Here is a 24,212-nt window from a genome sequence, read left to right as displayed (position 1 = left end):
TAAATGTAAAGCAGGGCTTAAAAATATATAAATAGCTGGGGATAATCTAATACCTTGCTTGCTATATGGCTACTGATATTAATAACTGGTTACTTTAATAGAAGTTAATTTAATAGAAGCTTTTAACTGTCTCTAATGCTTCAGGTTTTTGAAAAGCCCTGGTTCATGGCCTCCCATAGTCTCCCAAAGCTTCATCATTTAAAGTAAGATTTCTAGCCAGTGTGCTCAAAACAGATCTATTTCAGTTCTAAAGTGTCAAGATTCTGCTTTCCAACTTAGACCTGTTGTGACTGTGTCAATGGACATAAGATTTCACATATAAGACCTGAACTACTGGCTCAATATTGATAAGAGAGAAAAGGCATTGTTTTACTCCTTTATCACAATTTATGATTTCTGAAATACACTTCTCTAGTTCTCTAAAGGGGATCATGAGTTCCTGTTGAAATTTCCTTTAAGGGACAAGGAGGTAAAAAAAGAAAATGATGGCTGTATGGACATATCTCTGCATCTTTTTCTCTGATCAGCAGAATTTCTGTAGCAACCAAGACACCCTATTACTTTTAATTCTTATACCAAGAAACTGCTAAATAGCAATGACTAGAATTTATTTAGTATTTAAAATGTTTAATATTTAATATCTTATTGTTTATAAAAACCTATTTCTTAAAAGGGCTATTTTTTTTTTCTAAGATTAAAAAAAAATACTTCTAAAAAAGGGAATAATTTCCAAATGTGGGAAAGAAAAAAAAAGAACCCAAATCCACTGCATCTTGAAAACTGAAGAACAGTTTCCTGGAAAAAAGTGGATTATCAGTTCATAATATGTCTACACAAGAGGGTAAGAAACAATAAATGAGAAAGAGAATAGCTATTAGAATAAACATGTTTTTCAGAAACTCTCACCAGTTCTCCCTCAGGACCACCAAAATCCAGATACAGATTTCTGATGCCGTCATCAGCAGACATTTTCAGCCTTTCGAAGGGGTAGCGGTACAGCAAGCTGCTGGGGGCTCCATTTTCCCTGGAGATCGTGAACCCATTTTCGTAGTGGACAGTGAGTCTCACGTCTTGGCCATTTAATGTGCAGCCTGTTGAAGATAAGCAAACGCTCTGTTAAAGTTCCGGCTTCAGTTGTCAGGTGGAAAAGGATTCTTCTGACTTCAAAAAAAGGAAACAAAATCTTAAGAATGTGTGATACCTAACCTATTTGGAACCTCCTACAGTGAGTTTTGTTCTGGTCACTCAAGTCAACATCTTGATTGAGATAAGGAAATTACCATAACTCTCCCTGAAATCTGATCTGATTCAGTTCAATTCAGTGACAACTGAGCCCGTGCTGGCAAGAGCCTGTGTGTGGTACTGGAGAAGGAAAAGGCACAGCCCCTGCTCTCAAGGACCTCACAGGTGAAGAGGCATAAACATGAAACCCCTGTGCAAAGTAGGGTGTACAGAACATGACTACACACTGAACCGAATAAGGCCAAAGTCAAGGAAAGGTTTCCTGTAGGAGATGGGACTTCAGATAGGCCCTAAAGAATAGACCAAATGGACAGGCAGTGATGGATAGGGAGAGGTTAGAGTGTCGGCCCTCGGACTGAAGGGTTGTGGTTCAATTCTGGTTGAATGCACATACCTTGGTTGCAGGCTCAATCCCCGGCCCTGGGCAGGGTGCATGGGGGAAGCAACCAATGTGTCTCTCTCTCTATCTCTCCCCATCCCTTCTACTTTCTCTAAAAATCAATGGAAAAAATATCCTCGAGTGAGGATTAATAAATAACAACAAAATAATAACTCTTTGTAGAAGTAATCCAGTGCCATAATCTCTAAATGAATGGCTGAGGGGTTTGGAGAAAGAACAGACAGATCCCAATCAAGACACCAATCAAGGCAACCAGCGTAGAGTTTTCAAGATAATTTTATTCTATTAACATTCCTGAAGCTACAGTATAGTCAAGGGTGTTGAGGTCTGACGAGAAGAGAGGGGTCACTTCTAGTTTAGAAAAGCTCTAAGAACAAGGATCTGCCCAGGTCCTTGCAGCACTGGCTGAAGAAGGTGCGGTGCAGGCGGGTGAGTATTTCCGCCTGCAGGTGTCCCCAGTGGGGCAAGATCCGCAATCTCAGCGAGCAAAGGCAAGCCATTTGCAACATGTCCCTCTAAAACGGATCCCTCCATTAACTTTTCAAAATGTTCAAGTCTCTCTCATTAAAAGAAATACCTCTACTCAGCTCCTTACCTTCCACTTTCTACCAGTCCCCTCTCTCCTCTTCACAGCAAAACTTCTTGAAAGAGCCGGTCTACACTCAGTTTATCCACATTTCACCTCCCATCCCATCCTCAGCCATCACACCACCAAGTGTCTCTCCCCAAGGGAACCAATTATCTTCATGTTGCTAAATCCGACCTGCTTCTCCAGCCCTGTCTTACTTGATACTGGTAGTGCTCATTGTTGGCTGTCTACCCAGCTTCTATTTCTCCATTCTTCCTTTACAGCCAAACCCCAATTTTATTCAGGTTTCTATTTTCTCCTAAAGTGTTTCAGGGAAGGGTGACCTCAACTTCAAGGGCAGACAGCCTCTGGGCCAGGCAGCCTGGCTTTCCCCTGGTGATTGGCGTTGGTCGAGGGTGTGCATATGAACCAAACTGGCTCAGATAGAAAAGAACTATGATTGGGAAGAGAAAACACAACACCACCTCCTTTTACTCGTTTCTTTTATGTAAGAGAATGCGTTTCTTTAATGTTTAATCTAGTTTTAGAGGATATTTTCTATTAATTGCATCCGAAATCATCCCAACTGACACATTTAACCCTACTGGCCATTCCTCTTCTCGAATGCTCTTCCTTTGATACTGCCTGTCCCCACCCACCCTGGTTTTCCTTCTACAGCCCTGGCTACCACTTCATAATCTGCTAAGTGGAAGGGACATTGCCTTCTTCAAACCACAAGGATATTGTTGAGTGTAATAACATACATTAAAGATAACTTTCTAAGCAACTCCCTTAATACTAAAAAAAAAAAAAATTCAGCTAAGAGAAAGAAAAGCTCATTAATTAGTAATAAATCTATTAGTGTCACACCAAGATAAATACTGGTAAATATAACTTGTGTTTTCTACCTTGTGTCTTTCTTTTTTTAAAAAAATATATTTTTATTGATTTCAGAGAGGGAGGGGGAGAGAGAGAGAGATAGAAACATCAATGATGAGAAAGAATCATTGATCGGCTGTCTCCTGCACGCCCCCCAATGGGGACTGAGCCCGAAACCTGGGCAGGTGCCCTTGACCAGAATTGAACCCGGGACCCTTCAGTCCCCAGGCCAACGCTCTATCCACTGAGCCAAACCAGCTAGGGCTACCATGTGTCTTTCTAAATGGTTACCAGTGTATCACGAAGGACAAAGACCCTGCAAATAAATAAATTCTACCCTGCAAATCCTGTCTCTGCTGCTCTGGGGCCAGTTACACGGGAGGAGGACTCTGGGGGCACCAATGTTTCCAGCAAGACCCTTTCCCAGCTGCAGGACCGTGTGGGCTCCTCTGGGCGTTCAGAACAACCCAGAAGGGAGTGGGCTTCGCAGGTTCAACCTGGTTGGGCTGCTCAGGACTCTCAGAGAAGGACTGAGGCAACATTCTCCATTACTACGCATAGGGAAAGCCAGTCCATCAAGTATAAGCAACAGGCTAATCATTCTCAGGGTTACAAAGAAGAACATGACACTATGTTCCTCACTTATAGCTATTTGGTCAAAGGCATGAGGTAAGTTTTATTTATTTTTATTTCCCTCATTACCAAGCAGAGCTTTGTAACTAATAACATACTCAGTAAATATTTGTTGATTTAATGAATTAAGAGAAACTGATGACGTATATGCCCTCTAGAAGTTTGATTTGGCCGTAAGAATGAGTCATTAAGTGCAGAGGCTTGAGGCACTGGTTTTGAAGTCAGAAAGTCCCCAATTCAAGTTGCAGCCACACTAACGCCAGTTCCTTCATCTTGAAAATGGAGGTGATAAAATTTGCCTCAGAGGGTTGTGTGTTAGGGTTATCTAACACGTATCTCATTTATGACTTACTAGGTGTACCGGTTAATAATGCGGATTTTTTTCAATAGATGGAGTTATACATATGTTGATATATATGCGAGTTGATATGTATGCTATTTTGTTGTATTGCTCCTTCAGATTACCACTTGTTCCGATCGATGGCACACGTACTTTCTGAGCAGCACTTCAAAACGTACGAAGAAGTGGAAAATTGGGTCTCTGAATGGTCTGCCTCAAAACAAGAAAAGTTCTATTGGGACGGTACCCACAAATTACCTGAAAGATGGGGGAAATGTGTAGCTAGTGATGGACATTACTTTGAATAAAGCACTTTTGATGTTTCTCTTGAAATTATCATGTTTTCTTTGATTACAAAATCCGCATTGTTACAGTTAATAATGTGGATTAATTATTAACTGGTTAATAGTTCCAATTAACTCTTAACCGGTTAACAATGCGGATTAACTAATAACCGGTTAATAATGCGGATTAATTAACCAGTTAATAGTGCGGATTACCTCTTAACAGATTAATAATGAGGAGAGAGAATCATTGATTGGCTGTCTCCTGCATGTCCCCCACTGGGGCTCAAGCCCACAACCCAGGCATGAGCCCTGACCAGGAATCGAACAGTGACCTCCTGGTTACAGGTTGACTCTCAACCACTGAGCCATGCCGGCCAGGCAACAATATACTTTTAAATGCCGATGTTCCTTCTCCTCTTAGGATTTTCTGCATATTTATTAATGCAATTCCTACCTATGTCTATGACTTCTTAGCCCATTTTACTAAAGCTACAGAAATATAAAGTATCTTCATAAGCTTCTTGCACGATTTAAAAACTTCAATAGCTTGGGTAATTGATATAATAAAATTAAGCCTTTAAAAGCATACTTCTTAAACTACAAACAGCTACACTCATATGTATTTTCATATTTTCAAACCCTGTGACTAATGGAAATGGTTTTATGGATCTGAGGGAGTTAATTGTATTCTCTGCTTAGTCATCTTGAAGTTCATCTTTGCTAGAAGAAAAAAGTCCTTGCATATCAGAAGGATCACAGATCAATTCTACTGTAACTATAATCTAATAAAGATTTAAAACGAAATGAACAGCCTGGTTGGTGTGGCTCAGGGTTGAGCATTGATCCATGATTCTCTCTCATCATTGTTGTTTCTATTTCTCTCCCCCTCTTCCTTCCTCTCTGAAATCAATAAAAATAAAACACACGAAATGAACAAATGAACATTATATATCTGAATATGTAGTATAATGTGCCACAATTATAATTTTATTTTTAACATATATATATATATATATATATATATATATATATATGTATGTATATGTGTGTGTGTGTGTGTGTGTGTATATATATATATGTTTTTAAATCCTCTCTCAAGGATATTTCCCCATTGATTTTGAGAGAGAGTGGAAGAGAGAGGGAAAGACAAAGAGAAATATCGATGTGAGAAAAACACATCGATTGGTTGTCTCCTGCACGAGCCCTGAGGAACCTGCAACCAAGGTTCGTGCCCTTGACCAGAATCGAACCTGGGACCCTTTGGTCCACAGGCCAAGGCTCTATCCACTGAGCCAAACTGGCTAGGGCCACAATTATAGCTTTACCCATTGTATGCCATAAGTGCCTGTAAACGCAAGTGGTGGACCTTCCACACACGCCACGTGCATCTATAAAAAGAACAAACAATTTCCCCTAAGTGGCAGCCCTGACCAACTTTAAAAAATTTTCAGCTGAAAATATTCAAGAACACCCGAATTGTGAGTAATATATTTATTTTTATAATATTCATTGCAAATTGATTTTTTAAATTAAATTCAAAATATCGTGGCGTGTGGGGATGGTTTCCGTTTTGGATGCGTGGCAGTTAACTGGTTTTAAATGAACCTTTCTGAATCAATGGACCAGAAGGTGGTAACATGTATCTAAAGAACATGCTTGTTTTTGTTTGTATGTGTGTATATATGCAAATGTGTGTACTAAGTATACACACATTAAGACAGCAGACTAAGTGTGCACACATGAGTATGTGCATGTACACACACACGTTTTAAAGAAACTTTGACTTTCACCAAAGCAGTTTCCCTTCAGCCAGTTTAATATATCTGGCAGACCTCTATAGAGTAAGTGATTAACAGGTATAGCACATCAGTTGACCTGAATTGTGAAAATGAAAGTATTACCAAGGTAATGATTAAATAAGGCTGTGAATGAGAACAACAAGTTCAAAATCTACCTAAAAATGTTTCTTTTGTCTATTTAAAAATATAAGGAACCAGCTGTCTTTATTCTCCTCCTCAAGCCGTCTCTATTTAAACAATTGTGAGCCGGGGATTAAATAGATTTTTTATTTCCTGGAAGATAAAGTTTGGCTCCCAGACACCAAAGAAACAACCCGAAACTAAAAAATGTTAAAAATCCAAGTTGAGCCCTAACCGGTTTGGCTCAGTGGATAAAGCATCGGCCTGCGGACTCAAGGGTCCCGGGTTCTATTCCGGTCAAGGGCATGTACCTTGGTTACGGGCACATCCCCAGTGGGGAGTATGCAGGAGGCAGCTGATCAATGTTTCTCTCTCATCGATGTTTCTAACTCTCTATCCCTCTCCCTTCCTCTCTGTAAAAAATCAATAAAATATATATTTTTAAAAAAATCCAAGTTGAACTCTTTGCTTGGGAAGCATATCTCTCCGGATCCTCGGAGAAGATCTGATGACCCCAGATGCCAGGATGGGTGTGCTCGCCTGATTGTTCAGGCTCCGCACAGGAACACAGAGCATCGCAGCCCTTCAGACTGAGCACTGGCCATCCCAGAAAGCACAGTCTGTGGTCAAGATGAAAACTAGAGCCCCACAGCCCTTAATGTGGTGACCAACCACTTCACAGAGAAAACAGACAGGAGACAGACCACTGAGAAGGACAGAGTGGATGTGGTGGCTTTGGTCAAAACCCACGGTGGGTTCTTACTAGTCACTGGTGTCATTGCTTGGATCGTCACTGTGGCTGTGAGGAAAATATCGACGTCCTAAATAGATGAAGATCTGCACTATCTGACAACACTAAGAAACTGTCCCTGTGCCCCTGCACTTCTAAGCCATGGGCTCCCTCGCTTTCAAGAGCAACAGAAAGAAAGATAAATCACAAGACTTTCTGCTCTTGAAACATTTTCTCTTTTATAAATTCTGTAAAACTAGGTCTATAAAATAAAATCATGGATAAAAGCAGCAAAATTAAGTAAACCAACTTATAACCAAGATATTTAAAGCAATTCAAACTATATTAGAAACTGTAATTGGATATTAATTTTGACTATTCTCTGTTCTTATTAAAATGAAAGGCAATCTGGAAATATCTGTACATATATACGGTGCATAATACACAAATACTGTGCATACATATGAAACCACACCCCTAATCATATAGACTAGCCACAAGAGGGCGCTTTAAGAATGGAAAGCGATCGCCAAAATTAATTCCTTCAGATGCTTATTTCAATAAGTATTGGGTACACATCTTCAAACTTTTGAAAAGAAACTGGTATTCCAAATTATTTTTCTATAGCCATAAGCTTATTTTAAGGGTATCTATCTATATCTTATATTCCAAATCTTAACTAGAGGGTCAATGCATCTAGTACTTGGTAAATGAGTCTTTATGTTATCAGACAGATTAAAATGATGAACAGTAAAACTGCCATCTTGTACAGAGGGTTTTATGAATGTGCTCAGAGTCATGTACAAGGCTTGGAAAAACTTCGCTATTAAAACAAAGAAACCAGGTTTCTTCCCATCATGATCACTTTAAGCTGCCATATTTCAGAACATTTTAAAGTCTGGTACACATGATAATGACTTGTACTTTATGTATAACAACAGTTCAATTTAATTACTATTATAAGTTAAATGCCAGGATCTATACCTAGAGAGACTTCCTTGATCAGCTCAGCAGCAGCATGGCAACCCTGAACGAGTATCCTGGTCCAGGTGGACAGATCCCGATGTGTCTCCACCCTGAAGAGATGCATCTCAATGCCCTGCCGAGAGCCTGTCCTGGTAGCAAACGTGAGGTCAGAACCAAGGGAGGGTGATCGACATCCAGAGCCAGAATGAACCAACCTAGGACCACAAACAGAGTAAAGATTAAAAGTACTTAATGTACTGTCGGAGGAAGATGTCAGCAATTGATGCCGGCTGATACGCAGAAAATTATAAAAGCCATCAGCAGTGTTTGGAGAAGTACATTTCAATATAAGTAGATACCATTCTGTTTTCCCATAAAATGACCCTTGGTGTCACAGGCACAAGTCCCCAATTTCCCACTGACATTTTTATGCTCCCAAGAGGCTATGCATATCAATAAAAGGTTCAATTCTGTTTAGGAAATGATAAGCCCCTACACATGCATAGCTGCTCTCTTTATCAACCTCACTCACCAGATTATGTGTGTGTGTGTAAATATATATATATATATATGTATATATGTGTGTATATATATGTGTGTGTGTGTATATATATATATATAAAAATATAATTTGTGTGTGTGTGTGCGCGTGAAGGATGAACCTACACTGACACATCATAATCACCCAAAGTCTACAGTTTATACCTCAATGAAACTGCTAAAAAACCCCACACACAGTGAAGTACAGATGTGGAAAAAAACAAGAGAAAAGTCATTTTCTTTAGGGTCATTAAACTATTCAACATTTTGTTTCATGGCAACCACTTAATACAGTTCAATTTATTCACTTCTTCCAAAAAATATTTCCTATAAGTTCTAAGTAGATCAGTATAAAAGTACATACTTCCTCACTTATTAGAAATCCAGCCGACAATGTTTTCCATTCAGAATTTTTAAAAACTTGACTAAGAAATGTACAGCAAAGAGAAAAAAAAATGTCTTGTTGGCTTCATGGTAGGCTGTATACCTATAATATTTTCTACAAATATGTTGGCTCCTTCCTTCACTCCTCTAACAACCTGAGGAAGAACACATCTAAGAGCAAATGGGTGCTCCTTTACATTGCCCTTAGTTGTCAGGGAGTCACTATTGGTTCAGATAAAAGGCAAGAGTGCATTTCTTAAAGAAAAGGCAATTTCTTCTAATCCACCAACTGGTTTAACCAAGTTAATTACTATAGTTCTCAACCCTGGCTGTATACTAGAATCACCTGGTAAATAGCTTTTAAAAACGACTGATGCCTGGCTCACATCCTCAAAAATTCAGACTTAACTGGTCTAGGGTGTGGCCCAGGAAACTTCATTAAAATTTTTCCAGATGGTTCAAGTGTGAGGCTACAGTTGAGAAGCACTAAACTAGTGGCTTGCCAACATTTTTGTCTGAGCACCCTTCTATACTCTTAAAAACTACTGAGTACTCTAAAATGCTTTTGTTGCCGAAGCTGGTTTGGCTCAGTGGATAGAGCGCCGGCCTGCGGACTGAAAGGTCCCAGGTTTGATTCCGGTCAGGGGCATGTACCTGGGTTGCGGGCACATCCCCAGTGGGGGATGTGCAGGAGGCAGCTGATCGATGTTTCTCTCTCATCGATGTTTCTAACTCTCTATCTCTCTCCCTTCCTCTCTGTAAAAAATCAATAAAATATATTTAAAAAAAATAAAAAAATAAAATGCTTTTGTTTACATTCATTATATTTATTGATAATTAGAAATTAAAATGCTTTTGTTTGCATCCATTATATTTATTGATAACTAGAAATTAAAACTGAGCAATTTAAAAATAATTATTAATTCATTTAAAAATAATAAACCTGTCACATGTTTTTTTTAAAATTAATTTTTTGTTTAAGGTATTACAAATAGTAGTACATGTCTCCTTTTTTTTCCCCATTGACATGTTAATATAAATAACTTATCTTTATTAAAATATCTTCCAAAACAAAAACATTTAATGAAGAGTGGCACTATTTTAATTTTTTACAAATTTTCTTATATCCAGCTTAATGAAAGGTAGCTGAATTCTCCTATCAGCTTCTGCGTTCTGTTGCAGTATGTAGTTGAAGTATATGAAGAAACCCCAGCCTCACACAGTATGCAGCTAGAAAAGGAAGTATTTTAATAGACTTTTGAGATATTTGTGGATATCCTGTCCACTGAACCAAAACGCCAAGTGTTTTCTTTTTTAAAAAACATATTTTTATTAATTTCAGAGAGGAAGGGAGAGGGAGAGAGAGAGGGAGATAGAAACATTAATGATTAGAGAGAATCACTGATTGGCTGCCTCCTGCACACCCTCTACTGAAGATTGAGCCTGCAACCTGGGCATGTGCCCTTGAACAGAATCAAGCCTGGGACCCTTCAGTCCACAGGCTGACGTTCTATCCATTGAACCAAACCAACTAGGGCTTTAAAAAATATATTTTAAATATATTTTTACTTATTTCAGAGAGGAAGGGAGAGGGAGAGAGATAGAAACATCAATGATGATAGAGAATCATTCATTGGCTGCCTCCTGCACACCCCACACTGGGGATTGAACCTGCAATCTAGGCATGTACCCTGACTGGGAATCGAACCCTGACCTCCCGGTTCATAGGTCTACGCTCAATCACTGAGCAACTGCATCCAGGCATCAAGTGCTTTCTTAAAGGTCAGCTGCATTGTAGGATCTGAAACCTTACCAATAAAGTTAATATCCTGTTACATTAAAAATCCACTGGTTTCTCTTGCATTTTGAATGGATCTTTTTTATATGCTTGCATGATTTTGTAACATCATTCATTGGTCACTTGGAAAATATTTTTTCACTGAGCTATGCAGATTTTCCAAACATTTAAACCATCTCATTATGCAATATCAAAAAGTGACATTTGCTAACACCTCACTTACAGATGGTTCAAGTGTGAGGCTACAGTTGAGAAGCACTAAACTGTACTCTAAAATGCTTTTGTTTACATTCGTTATATTTAATGATAATTAGAAATTAAAATGCTTTTGTTTGCATCCATTATATTTATTGATAATTACTGTTACATCATCAGAAAATTCTTTAGGTGCTGGAAAGCTGTCAACTCACAGGGACAGATACACGTTTTCCAGAATTCCAATTTTTGTTTGAAAGCTAGAATTTTATAACTGACAACAAATACTACCCGTGTTTTTCTTAAGTGACAAAATCATTTTGGTCATTTTAGAGAAAAATGTCTGACGAATACCCAAGTCTCAGTTACCATAGTTTGTCAGCCAGTTGTTATTTCAAGTAAAAATGGTGTTCCATGAAAAACACAGCAAGTTCAGCTCACAACTCAAATACACAGGTGCTTTTCTTTTGAGAAAACCACCATACTTCACGATATTAAAAAGATGAATACTCAAGGATTGAGAGTTAATAAAACGAATAATTTTTACTGCTCCAACAAAGACATTTTTAGGTTAAATTGGCATCCTCCCACCCCCTCCAAGTCATACAGTTTGGTGCCAATTGTCTTGATTCATGATAAGGCACCAGCAATTTTACCAACTCTCAGTGCAAATGTCAACAGTGAAAAAAGCAAGTTATTTCTTAGTAATAATTTTGAACTCATCTTCAGATCCCCTGAAGAAGGGATCCCCAGAGGTCCATGAAAGTAGACTCTGAGAACCGCCTCATTGAGTTGATTCCGAGAGAACTAACATGCCACTTAAACATTAGCTATTTCAGCAAGAGTTAAATAAGCTTCAAAATTACTCCACATATCATCCAAGTAAGGCAGAGCATGGGGAAAGTGACAGGGTGCGGTCTACCATATTCAGTTTGGTTGTTAATCCCAAGTCAGACATTAAAAAAATAAAGTCTAGGAAAATGTTTCCTACAGATCTGATTATGAAATACTTGGCAGAGGGAATCTAATGCAAACCAGCTGCTGGAGTTTTGCTGTGAGCAGTTAGTTAGCGCACGCCGCCAAAAGGCCCCCTTAGTGGGGAGGCCAGATGAGCTCACGCAAAGGCGTTTTAGCAGCTTTTGCCCTGTAAGTGCTACAAGCACACCACCACTCCCTTTCCACACTGTAAAGCAGTCACACTTTCTTTGGATCTTTTTCTCCTCCAAAGAGAGCTTATTGAAAAAGACGACAAAATGCACATCCTACAAAACTCACAGCACCTTTAAACCAATGTGTTCTTCTACCTCTATCATGTATCTGGCTTTAATCTCACGAGATGTATAAAATAAAAATAAAATTAAAAAAATAAATAAAAATCCTCTTCATTTACCACTTTAATGTTTTACATAATTCTGAAATATCAGCTATTTAAGTACACACACACACACACACACACACACACACACACACACACACGAAGCCTTGCTTTCCAAGAATCTGTAGGGGTGCAAGCCAATATAAATGATAACTCATGATAATTTAAATTACACTACCCTGACAATGTTCTTTGATTTTTGACCATCTACTTTTGTGGATAATCAAGGTCCTTAATTTTTCTTCCCTATGTGTTTATGCTATCTTTTTTTCTTGTCTCATCCATTCATAAGTATTAGAGATAGAATCAGTGAAAAGTGAACATTCAGCCCTTTCTCATCTATACTAATAAAAGGGTAATATGCTAATTAGACCAGACGTCTTCTGGACATCATTCCGGACGTCCTTCCTGATGAAGCTGGGGCTGGAGGGAAGCCAACCCGGGTCCCGGGTGCCAGAGGGAAGCTGGTGCTGGCAGCTGGGGGAAGGAAGGCCTACTCTTGCACAAATTTTCATGCATTGGGCCTCTAGTTACTCATATAAATCTCAAACCCTCTCTTTCCCCTACACTAAAAAGACACAAGCACACCACTTTCTGGCCTTGCCTTTCTTTGTGGTAAACCTCCTGGTCTGGTTCCATCCTCGGGCCTCTCTCTCAGTGACCATACTCTACCCACTCTGGGAGACAGAGGATGATAAAATCCCACTTAATTATATCATGTACTGACTTAAACCAATTCCACCTGGTGGAGATGGCCACATGGAAAAACTAAACTTCTCATCTGCCTGTCATCTATGTTCCTAATCCACTGGTACTTCCTGAACAAGGAGTTAAGAATCCCTGCTGTCACATTAATTACTCTTAGCATGAAACATGTTCAGGGAGCTACAGGCCCCACCCATTTAATTAATGGACAATTTCAATTTGCATGTCTAGGTTGATCCAAATAATACATTTGAATTCCTCACATTTAATATGAAACTTTCACTACTTGTAAAAGCTGTTGTAAAACTAAACTCCTCTTTTAACAATGGCCAAATTAAACCAATTATATTTTTTATATAGAATTCTTCTTTGACTTATTTTCACTTAATAATAAATTATTATTCTTATAATTAAAGCAGCTAACAACGTGTTAGGTACCATTGTAGGCATTTTACAAGTATTAACTCATTTATTACTCACACCCGACCTATCTCATTAGAGTTTCATTAACAAATGAAAAATCTATAGCACAGAAAGGTTAAGTAACATGCTCCCAATTACCTACTAGAAGTGGCAAAATAAGGATTCAAACTCAAGTTTATTAAGGATTGGCCTTAGTCCCTTCCATTAAATGGCATTGTATTTTTTTAATTATAACATCTTTATTGAAATATATAATTCACATGCCATACACTTTACCCATTTAAAATGTATAGTTCAATAGATTTTAGTACAAAGTTATATAACCACTACCACATTGCATTTTAGCACATTTTCATTACTTCCAAAAGACATCCGATACTCATTGTTTCTCCCACTCCCCACCCTATATTCCTGGCAATGACTAATTGTTCTGTCTCTATAGCTCTGCCTATTCTAGACATTTTATACAAATGGAATCAAATACTATGTGGTCTTTTGTGTCTAGCTCCTTTCCACTTAGCATAACGTTTTCAAGGCTCATCCATATTGCAGAGTTTATCAAAATCTTACTCTTTTTTATTTCCAAACAATATTCTATTGTATGGATATACCATATTTTATTCATTCATTATTTGAATGAACTTGGGTTGCTTCCACTGTTTGGGTTTTATAAATAATGCTGTTGTAAACATTCATGTGTAATTTTGTGGGTGGACATAAGTTTTTGTTTCTCTTGGGTATACAACACAGGAATGGAATTGCTGGGTCATACGGTGACTCTATGTTTACCCTTTTGAGGAACTTCCAGACTGTTTTCCACATTGACTGCACCATTTTCATTTCTAGGAGCCAGTGTATGACAGTTTCATTTCCTCCACATCCAAGTCTACACTTATTATTATCTGTTTTTTTACTTATAGGCATCCTAGTGGGTAGGAAGAGGTATCTATCGCACTGTAATTTCGATTTGCATTTCCCTGATGGCTAATTATGTGGAGCATCTTGTTATGGGCTTATTAACTAGTTGTATATTTTCTTGGGACAAATGTCTATTCATATCCTTTTCCCATTTTAATTGGGTAATTTATTTGTTTATTATTGAGCTGTAAGAGTTCTATTTTCTAGATATAAGATCCTGATTAGATATATAGTTTGCAAATATTTTCTCTCACTCTGTGGGTTGTCTTTTCACTTTCTTTTTTGTTTTTTTCCATTTTCTTTATGGTGACATTTGAAGCACAAATTTTTAAAAAAATTTTGATGAAGTCTAATTGACTTATTTTTTGTTGCTTACACTTTTGGTGTTCTATCTAAGAAAGCTCTGCCCAAGCCAAGGTCATGAAGATCTACTCCTGTTATAATTTTAACTCTTAAATTTATTTCTAACTTTTCTTTAGTTGCAAATTAATACCACACTAACAGTACAAACACAAACACCCCATTTCCTTCCTTAGTACCAAAGTGCTTTTTGTAGTCTAGGACTTGTCTAGCCCATGGCCAGAACCTAGTTGTTCATGGGATTGTAATTTCTAGTATTAAACAAAGGCTCACCTATGGAATGTCACAGTGCCACAATTAAGGAAAGGTCTAAGGATAAAACTACCCTCCTTGCATTTTATAATCATAACTAGAGAATAAGCTTTTACCCTGAAATTTAAACTTAAGCAATCTCTACAGTCATATTCATAAGCTTAACTCTTTGCAAATTTAATCATTGCACTTATAATTACTGAGACATGTCCACATGTTTTCATAGGATTCCTGTCATGCTTCCAATGTAACCATGACAGAGAAACTATAACTTAAGTAACAGAATTTAACTCAACTGAGTTTAATGAGGGCCTACTATATGCAAAGCATTATAGGAAGTACTGAGATGGCTAAGTCACAGTTCTTAACTCAAGGTTATAATTTAGTGGGGATTAAGAAACAAAATAAGGGCCGAAACCAGTTTGGCTCAGTGGATAGAGCATCATCTTGCGGACTGAAAGGTCCCAGGTTCGATTCCGGTCAAGGGCATGTACCTAGGTTGCGAGCACATCCCCAGTAGGAGATGTGCAGGAGGCAGCTGATCGATGTTTCTCTCTCATCGATGTTTCTAACTCTCTCTCTCTCTCTCTCCCTTCCTCTCTGTAAAAAATCAATAAAATATATTAAAAAAAAAAAAAAGAAACAAAATAAGAGAAACTGACGGTTAGAGTCAGTCTTCCTGCAGGACCCTTATGACCTGAAGGACTTAATGAGGGGACCTCTCTCATTCTGAGGCTCAACAAATCCCTTGTCTCTATTCTGTGATCTAGGCGATCCAGCTCTAAATCACAGAGACACTCCTGAAAAGCTATGTAAAAATTGTATTTTTATTTAAAAAAAAGAGATATATGTAAGGGAGCGTGGCAAGTTGCAGGAAGTCCTATATAACATGAAAGTCTTCCTGTAATGTAAGGAATACCCTTCCTCGCATAAATCTTTGCTTGCTCAAAGCAGGACTGCTCCCCACTGTTCCCTGTGGGACATACCAGATGGTTTCAACATTTAGCTCTTTTGAGTAACAAATGCTTTTCTGTGGGGCTCCTTTTTAATGTGTAGTTTCTGAGTTACATCAAAACCTGATTCTTGGGGGCAATGGGGGGGATATGAACACATATGCAATAACTTAATCAATAAAAAACAACAACAAAAAAAACCTGATTCTTTTTAAAGCTCCAATAAAACTAAATGTGCAATATGTCTTCTAGTTTAACACAAGGTAACTAGTTTCCAGTTCTCTCTTAAGACATATTGGCACCCAAATCTACATTTCTCTGTTCTTTGTGCTTCCAACTCCCCACTTCTAGCATGCTAGAAACATCCCATTGCTTCAGGTCAAATCAATGTTTATTTGATGGAATCAAAATTATGTGCTCTTCTACCAGAAAGAGAAATTGAAGAATATTTTGGCTGAGCTGTGTGGTTTATCCACAGTACCACATTCTGGTTTAAATGATTTCATCACTCGGTCAAGAGGCTACCACAATTTCAGTGGTTTTGTAGTCACAGTCAATAAAGTAAAGGAAAAAAACACACACTATTTACTTATATTCATGACTAAGCAAGTCTTGAAGGGAGCAGTTAGAAAGCGGCTTCAACAACTTAAAAAATGCGCACAAAAATACTAATGACAGAAACCATTTATTCTGAACTAAGAGAAGCAAAATAATCAATAAGGTTGTGAAATAAAAGTTTTTGTCTAAATCAACTATGTCAGCTACTTAAATCCTATTTTAGGCACCTAAGATCATAGACTTCACTTTAAAATTCTTTAGAAGATTTAGAGTAGGACAGATACTTTCTTTTTGTGTCTTTTGTCTTACCTTGTGGCAACAAGAGGGTAGCTGTGACATGGTGATGCCCAGGCATCCCTTGTCCATGGCATACAGTCATAAAGCAGCAAATCCTTTTCAGTCACAGCCATGAGAACAGGTCTCCACTGTTGTCTTCCACCATCTAGTTTTGCCTGTTACAATGGTGAAATCCAGAAAGCAGAGCTAACTATAACGATATGTAATTATAAAAGTCCATTCAGTGGTGGTCTGACATAGCAGGTCTCCATTTGTTTCTCCATCCATATTTTCTAAACATCAGTATTTCTCCAATATTATTTGTAAGAAATATATTTTAAATACTTTCAATAATAAAGAATTTTAAAGCCTGATTTAAATATTTTTTAAAAAAGAAAAAAATATTTTACATTATAACCCAATACACACACACATATATAAATAACTGAATGTAAAAATTTCCAACACAATATAATCCCTATATTTTGTGCAGTGTACTCTGATCATTTCTATTTTTTTTTAAATGCTGATGACCTACTATATTGTATTCTGGAAAACACTCATATAAACTATTGTCAAATATTTCTCTATTATACTTAGGAAGTTTATGTTTCAGTTTCAAACATACCATTGCATTTACTTGCATAAAGTTCAATGATCTGAGGGTTTAAAATAAAGGAAAACCACCACTCTTTATCCATACTGTCAAGGATCCAAGGCCCAAAAGCAAAAGACTACATTCAGAAAAAGCTTTGGTATCATCAAAATATTTGTCCTCATGGCCCTGGTCGGGTAGCTCAGTTGGTTAGAGCATCCTCCTGACACAACAAGGTTGCAGGTTTGATCCCCAGTCAGGGCACATACAAGAATTAACCAATGAATGCATAAATAAGTGGAACAACAAATTGATGTTTCTCTCTCCTCTCTTTCTCTCTCCCCCTCTCTCTACCCCCCCCTTCCCTTCCTCTCTGTAAAATCTATCAGTAAGTAAATAAATTTAAGCAAAACATTTGCCCTCATGAGATAAGATCTTTGAGCAGACAATGCTTAACAACAGTGTATTTTAACACTGATTCTTCAGCTCACTATCATCACAGTGACAGATGGCTTCAATGAGAATCCAAATTGTTGAATCACTTGTCTCTTAAAGAGATGTCTCAGAGCCCCTTTTCATTTTCTCCTCTTTAATGACTTCTGAAGATAATCTGGACATGTTAGAGCACCTTAAGAATAAATTTATAATCTGAAAAATGGCCTAAGTGGTTCTGTTGTGTGTTACAACTACCACTCGGGCTCCTTCCTCCTAGCTAGAGCCCCCAGCTGATTCCAGGAGTGGGAAATGGATTCCACTCAGTGAAGTGACCCTTGTTCTACTGTGTGCTGAAAGCACAAAAATACGTGATCTGACTTTCAGAATTCAAGCAAATTATTGTAGAAATAATTATACTTTTCTTACCAGTGAACCCAAATTTTCTAAGACTCTATATTAGTCCATAGGTAACTGTAATGTCTGGAGAGAGAATGCCATCTCTAAATAGGTTTTCTAGATTCTTACATTTTTGGGTCACAGGTACCCCAAAGGGAGTTCTAGTTTATGTTTACTACTAAGTCTTTGTCTCTGAAGTTGTTATGGATAATATTTCAATAGGGAAAATAATGTAACATCTATCTTCCCAAAGGGTTAAAATGATCATCTGACTTTTAAAAAATTAATGATCTCCTAAGTTGTAAGAAAGAAATTTTGAAGGCTAGATCAGAGTATATGGATTTGGAAAACCTAAATGAAATGTATTTCTTCCCAAGGAAAATATTTTAGGCTCTAAAGAAAACTGCAAATGTCAATAGAATATTCAATTTCAAGATAAAAAACTTTTTATTCAATTAAAAAATTTAAAAAGTATTTATTCTTTAGCTCTCTTGAGTCCTTAGATTTTGGAGAATATCTTTTCCCTTTTCTACTTACCATTGGAGAATAAGAAAGCCTCAATTTAAGTCATTCTGTTTGCCTATTTGCCTTAACTTATAAAGATACTGTTTGCTTTTACAGAAGTCAAATGCTGCCTGCTATATATAGCTTGTGTTTTCAGTTGTGGTATCAGTGCAAGCAGCATTGGGGCTCCACTATTGAGGTTATGGCTGGAGAAAAAAGGGACACTAATGTTAGGGTTTTTGTTTGCTTGTGTTTCAACATCCACACATCCATACGCCTGCATATACTCTGGCCAAATAAGACCCTTCTGCAAATTTTATTTTTGAATAAATAGAGTTAGATAGCACTAAAGATGAAAAAATACTAATAGTTACTACTCTTTCCCTAAAATCTCTTAATCTAATAAATCTTTTTGACAAGTGATGTACTTCTTTATTTTTTATAATAGAAAACACAGAGCAAACACTAAGTAAACCATTTCACTAATACTACTTTGAGTCTTTACACATCTGGGGAATTATCAGGGACCAAGCAGGAACTGTGAGAACAAAGTTTTCTTTGGCCGTCTTGGCTTTTCTAACCTATACTCAAATGCTTAAAAATACTGATTTTATAGATAATTAATGTTCCCCCATTTGATGCACTTAAAGAAAATTCCCTTTTAAGGATATAAACTAAAAGGTAAACTATCAGTCACATCAAAATCAGTATCAATAGAGAAGTCCCTTTGCATAGAACAGATTATTTATCAGTTACCAAATATCTATATTATAGGTTTTCCCTGTTTTAAGCAAACTCAATTTATGACAACGTGAAATAACAAAAAGGATAAATTAAGGAGAAATCATTTAAAGTTAAATGGTCCTTTCTTAATTTATTTGCCCCAAATGACTATGTTTTCCAAGTACAACTGGAACGGTTTCATTTATATGAAAACTTTTCAGGAGATGCACCTCTTGCCAAAAGAAATGCTTACCTACATTAAATAGGTTATATGATCTGAAATTATCTTGACCATTTTCACACTCTTAAACAATCTTATGGTCAGAAAAGACTTTGGCATGTACCTAGTCCAACCTTTATCATAAATATAAGCTCATGATACTTCTGAGAAATGCTATCCAATCTTGCTTCAACACCTTATTCTGAGAGTGATATTTAATTTGGGTAACCCAAACAACTACCTCAGAAAAGTACAAATCAAGAGTATTTTAGAAACGGTACTTTGAATTAGTTCAGTGGTACTATTTTTAAAGTGGCTGAAACTTTTCTTCTTAGTATTATTTCCGAACCCTAAAGTTGTCTTCTTAGACAAGATTTAATAATTAGTGACTTGTTTGCTTGCTTTCTGTATGTATATACAGAGACAAAGAAAAAAATTACTGCACTTCTACTATAATACAAAGCATAAGGCTAAGTTCTCTGGTGGCAATAAAGATTTAGAAAGTGTGCTCCTGTCTTCCAGGAGCTAACAAATGAGTGGAGGAAACACACATAATACAGTCCACAAAAAACAGACTGTGATGAATTGGTGGCTTAATTTTTCTCCGACTTGTCTGTATGTCGCATGAACTATATTAAGTTCACTTTAAAAGTCTGGCAACTCTAACATTGCTGGGAATCTAAATTAGTTCAAGGCTTATGGAAGGCAATTTGGAAATATTTATCAAAATTACAAATGCACATACCCTTTGTGGCAGTTTAAAAATATGTCCTGACTGGTTTCTCAGTGGTTAGAGCATTGGCCCATGGACCAAAGGGTCTCAGGTTCGATTCCCGGTCAAGGGCAAGTACCTCGGTTACAGGTCCCCAGCCCTGATGGGGGCACCTGTGGGAGGCAACCAATCCGTGTTTCTCTTTCTCCTCTCCTTTCTCCCTTTCATTCTCTCTAGAAATCAAGGGCAAAAATATCATCTGATGAGGATTAAAAACAAAACAAAACTAAAACTATGCCCACAAATTCTTTACTATTCTTCCCCTTAAGAGGTGAAGCCCTTGGGTGTAGGCTGTTTGGACATAGTAACACAGTTCTAATGAAGAGAGTAAAGCAGAATAAAGTAGAGGTCATAAAAGGCACTGTAGCTTCCATATTGTTCTCTCTCTAAGATCAACACTCTAGGGGAAATTATCAGCCATGTTTTGAGGACATTCATGCAGCCCCGTGGAAAGGCCTGACGACTTCTGCAATAGGCAGCAAGAAACTGAGGCCTCCTGCCAACAGCCATGTGAATTAATCGTGTTGGAGGTGGACCTTCCAACCCCGGTCAAGCCCTCAGATGACTGCCACCCTGGCTGACAGCTTGACAACTTCATGAGGGATCCTGGGCCAGCACCACCTAGGCAAATTGTATACAGATTCCTGATCCTTAGAAAATGTGTAAGGTAAATGCTTGTTATTTTAAAGCCACTAAGTCTTGGGGTAACTTATTATATAGCAATAGATAATTAATATATCTGTTGACTCAGCACTTCTGGGAGTTATCCTACAGATAGAGAAATATCCCCTACTCTCTGAATTGTCATTATCCAAACTCAGGAACTGATGTGAATTTCTCGATAAATCCCTTTCTGACCAAAGTTTTAATACTAACACAAACTTATGAACCAAATATATTCAGATATGTGGGTTCCCTTGTACCCTGATTTATCTGAACTCGGAACCAGACTTTGGACAGTACATGTTTAAAGAACAAACTACAAGGTTATTCATTGCAGCATCATTGATAATGGCAAAAGACGATAACAGCGAAATTGGGAGAGTGCTTATTTAACTGCAATCACACAAAGGAAAAAAGAATGCCCTCTGTTCATTGATATGGAAAGATCTTCAGGACATATTGTTTAATGAAAAAAAGAGCAAGGTATAAAATAGTGTGCATAATATGCTATCTTCTTTCATAAGAGAAGAAAAGAAGGATATATGTTCCTTTTTGCATAGAGAAACTTTCAAACAAATCATTAGAAAGTAATGAAATTGATGATCTTTCTGGGGAATTGGGAGTGAGAACTAGGCGGATGGGGGACAGGAAAGAGTAAGACTTTTCACCTCTTAACTTTTTATTCTGATTTTTGAACTATGTGAATTATTACCTGTTAAAAATCATGAACATTTCTACCATTGCTGAAAGCACAAAAAATTACCATTCAATGGTGTTTTTCAACCATTGCATAAAAAATAGAAACAATGATAAACGTAACTAAAAGACTAAAACTTTTGTAAGTCATAAGTAGTTATAACATGATTTTCATTAGTTTCTTCTCTGTCTAGTTATTCTAATTATGCTCCCTAAAAATGATCAAATATCTGAATATATATGGTTCTTAAATTTGTGTTAGTAATATAATTCTATGTTCTAATTTATTATAATTATTATTTGAAATGTTAAAAAATTTCAGAGCTGAAAAAAATAGATTAGTAGAATCCAAAATGGTCCACAACACAATCACTGAAAGTTACCAAACAAGATTGCCAGGCCTCACAATAGATCTACCAAATCAAAACTCTTTTAAAAAAATATATATTTTATTGATTTTTTACACAGAGAAAGGGAGAGGGATAGAGAGTTAGAAACATCAGCTGCCTCCTGCACACTCCCTACTGGGGATGTGTCTGCAACCAAGGTACATGCCCTTGACCGGAATCGAACCTGGGACCCTTGAGTCCGCAGGCTGACTCTATCCACTGAGCCAAACCGGTTAGGGCTCAAAACTCTTTTGAGGTGGAAGGCGTGGGGGTTGGGGGAGGCGACCTGGGAAACTGTACTTAAAACACAAAACAAAAATAAAAGAACAAAACCACCCTGGGCTGATACTAACTGCCTGCCCCCTTGCACACACATGAAGGAACCAGGATTTAAAGAGATGAAGGCACTTTTAAAAAGATCTAAAACCAGTGAAAATCAGAACTAGCACTTGAACACTCTTCTTTGAACCCCAAGTCCAGTCTTCTTTTTTCAAGTCCTTCTGGCCCAGCTGACAGTGAAGGACCCAAAAAAAGAAGTCTGTACCATACATCGCATAGAACTTTTAGTCTCCCTTACGTCAAACTTGGATTACGTTCTTCCTTTCCCTTCGGTCAATAGCCACTTAGGTTCTCTTGTTTCTCTTCATTTTTCAGTTGGGAAAGACATTTGTCTAATGGCTTGTAAAATACTTTGTATATTTTATACTTTTCCCAGAGCAGGGGACTAAGCCTGCTGTTCCTAAAACTCTGTCAACAGACTAGAATAGGAGTTGGGAAACTATGACCTGTGGGCCAAATGCAGCCCACTACTTGTTTTTGTAAATAAAGTTTTATGGAAACACAGCCACACCTATTCATTTTCATACTGTCTATGACTGTTTTATTGCTACAATGGCAAGTAGTTGTGACACTATCTAGCCCTTTACAGAAACAGTTTGCTGATCCTGTTCTAAAATCATGAAAAGTATGTTCTGTCATTAAGAACAGAGGTGATAAATAAGAGCCTCTTTTTAGTTTGTTGTGATGATGATTCTCATGACGGTCAGTTCTTCTGGTGGTGGTGATAATTAGCAATAAATAGCTAAATGGTAGGGAGGATAAACAAAGCTCTGCAATCCAGATGTCCAGACATGACTGCGTGATACATATGAAATGGGGGAACCATCCTGGCTATGAATGGCAACCCTGCCCTGTCGCCCAGCCTACCTGTTCTGCCAGCCAGGCAATATGCTTGACCTCCTTGCTGCCTCCTGCTGTACTGGTTGCACCAAGCATGGCATTGAGTTCAGCCAACACCTGTGGGAGGAGAGCCATAATGTTGGTGTGGATAGCTACGAACCAGGAGTGTGCGGTGGCTGTATCCTTGCAGCGTAGGATCAATGTGTTCCTGCTATCGGGAGAATGTAGCTCTATCAATCTGTGTGGAAAAAGAAAACAAAAAGTGAGCTAGATCAGAAGTCATCAAACCTGCCAGAGTTTAACACACATTATTGGGAATCTATTTTAATTTTACATTCCAGAATAGAGATGCTTTCTCCTAATTCCATAGTTTTCTCCAGTTCCAGGGAAAACCACGTGGAAAGATACTGGTAATCATCAGAAAGACTAACTGTTGGGTCTCCTATTTCAATGTGTTAATATAATAACCTAAGACAGTGGTCAGCAAACTGCGGCTCGCGAGCCACATGAGGCTCTTTGGCCCCTTGAGTGTGGCTCTTACACAAAATACCATGTGCGGGCGCGCACGTACAGTGCGATTGAAACTTCGTGGCCCATGCGCAGAAGTTGGTTTTTGGCCTGGGCGAGTCTATTTTGAAAAAGTGGCGTTAGAAGAAGTGGGGGTACGTTCGCTGAGATCGACCCCTCAGATTGAGGACGTTTTTAGCAAAGGCCAGCTTAGGAGCACCCTAATTAAGTTAATAACAATGTGCCTACCTATATAGTTTAAGTTTAAAAAATTTGGCTCTCAAAAGAAAATTTCAATCGTTGTACTGTTGATATTTGGCTCTGCTGACTAATGAGGTTGCCGACCACTGACCTAATATGAGAGAACCTGTTGTACAGTCTATAATAAAACACTGTCTTAATTTCCATGCCAAAGAAATAGAAAGCATGCTT

General features: G+C 37.7%; 1 protein-coding gene across 1 annotated transcript in view; it reads right to left on the bottom strand.

Annotated features, from left to right (window-relative positions):
- Positions 1-24,212, bottom strand: part of SNTB2 (syntrophin beta 2) — a 38,903-nt gene that overhangs the window by 1,344 nt on the left and 13,347 nt on the right. The window contains exons 3-6 of the mRNA XM_023756092.1: positions 23,301-23,511; positions 16,735-16,877; positions 7,983-8,179; positions 907-1,091 (exon numbers count right to left, since the gene is read on the bottom strand). Of these exons, the coding sequence (XP_023611860.1) occupies positions 907-1,091; positions 7,983-8,179; positions 16,735-16,877; positions 23,301-23,511 (736 nt within the window). The remainder of the gene's footprint in view (positions 1-906; positions 1,092-7,982; positions 8,180-16,734; positions 16,878-23,300; positions 23,512-24,212) is intronic.

This window comes from Myotis lucifugus, unplaced genomic scaffold (assembly GCF_000147115.1).
Source record: "Myotis lucifugus unplaced genomic scaffold, Myoluc2.0 scaffold_88, whole genome shotgun sequence".
NCBI lineage: Eukaryota > Metazoa > Chordata > Mammalia > Chiroptera > Vespertilionidae > Myotis > Myotis lucifugus.
Note: the sequence above shows the minus strand (reverse complement) of the source record. Positions and strands in the feature narration are given on the sequence as shown.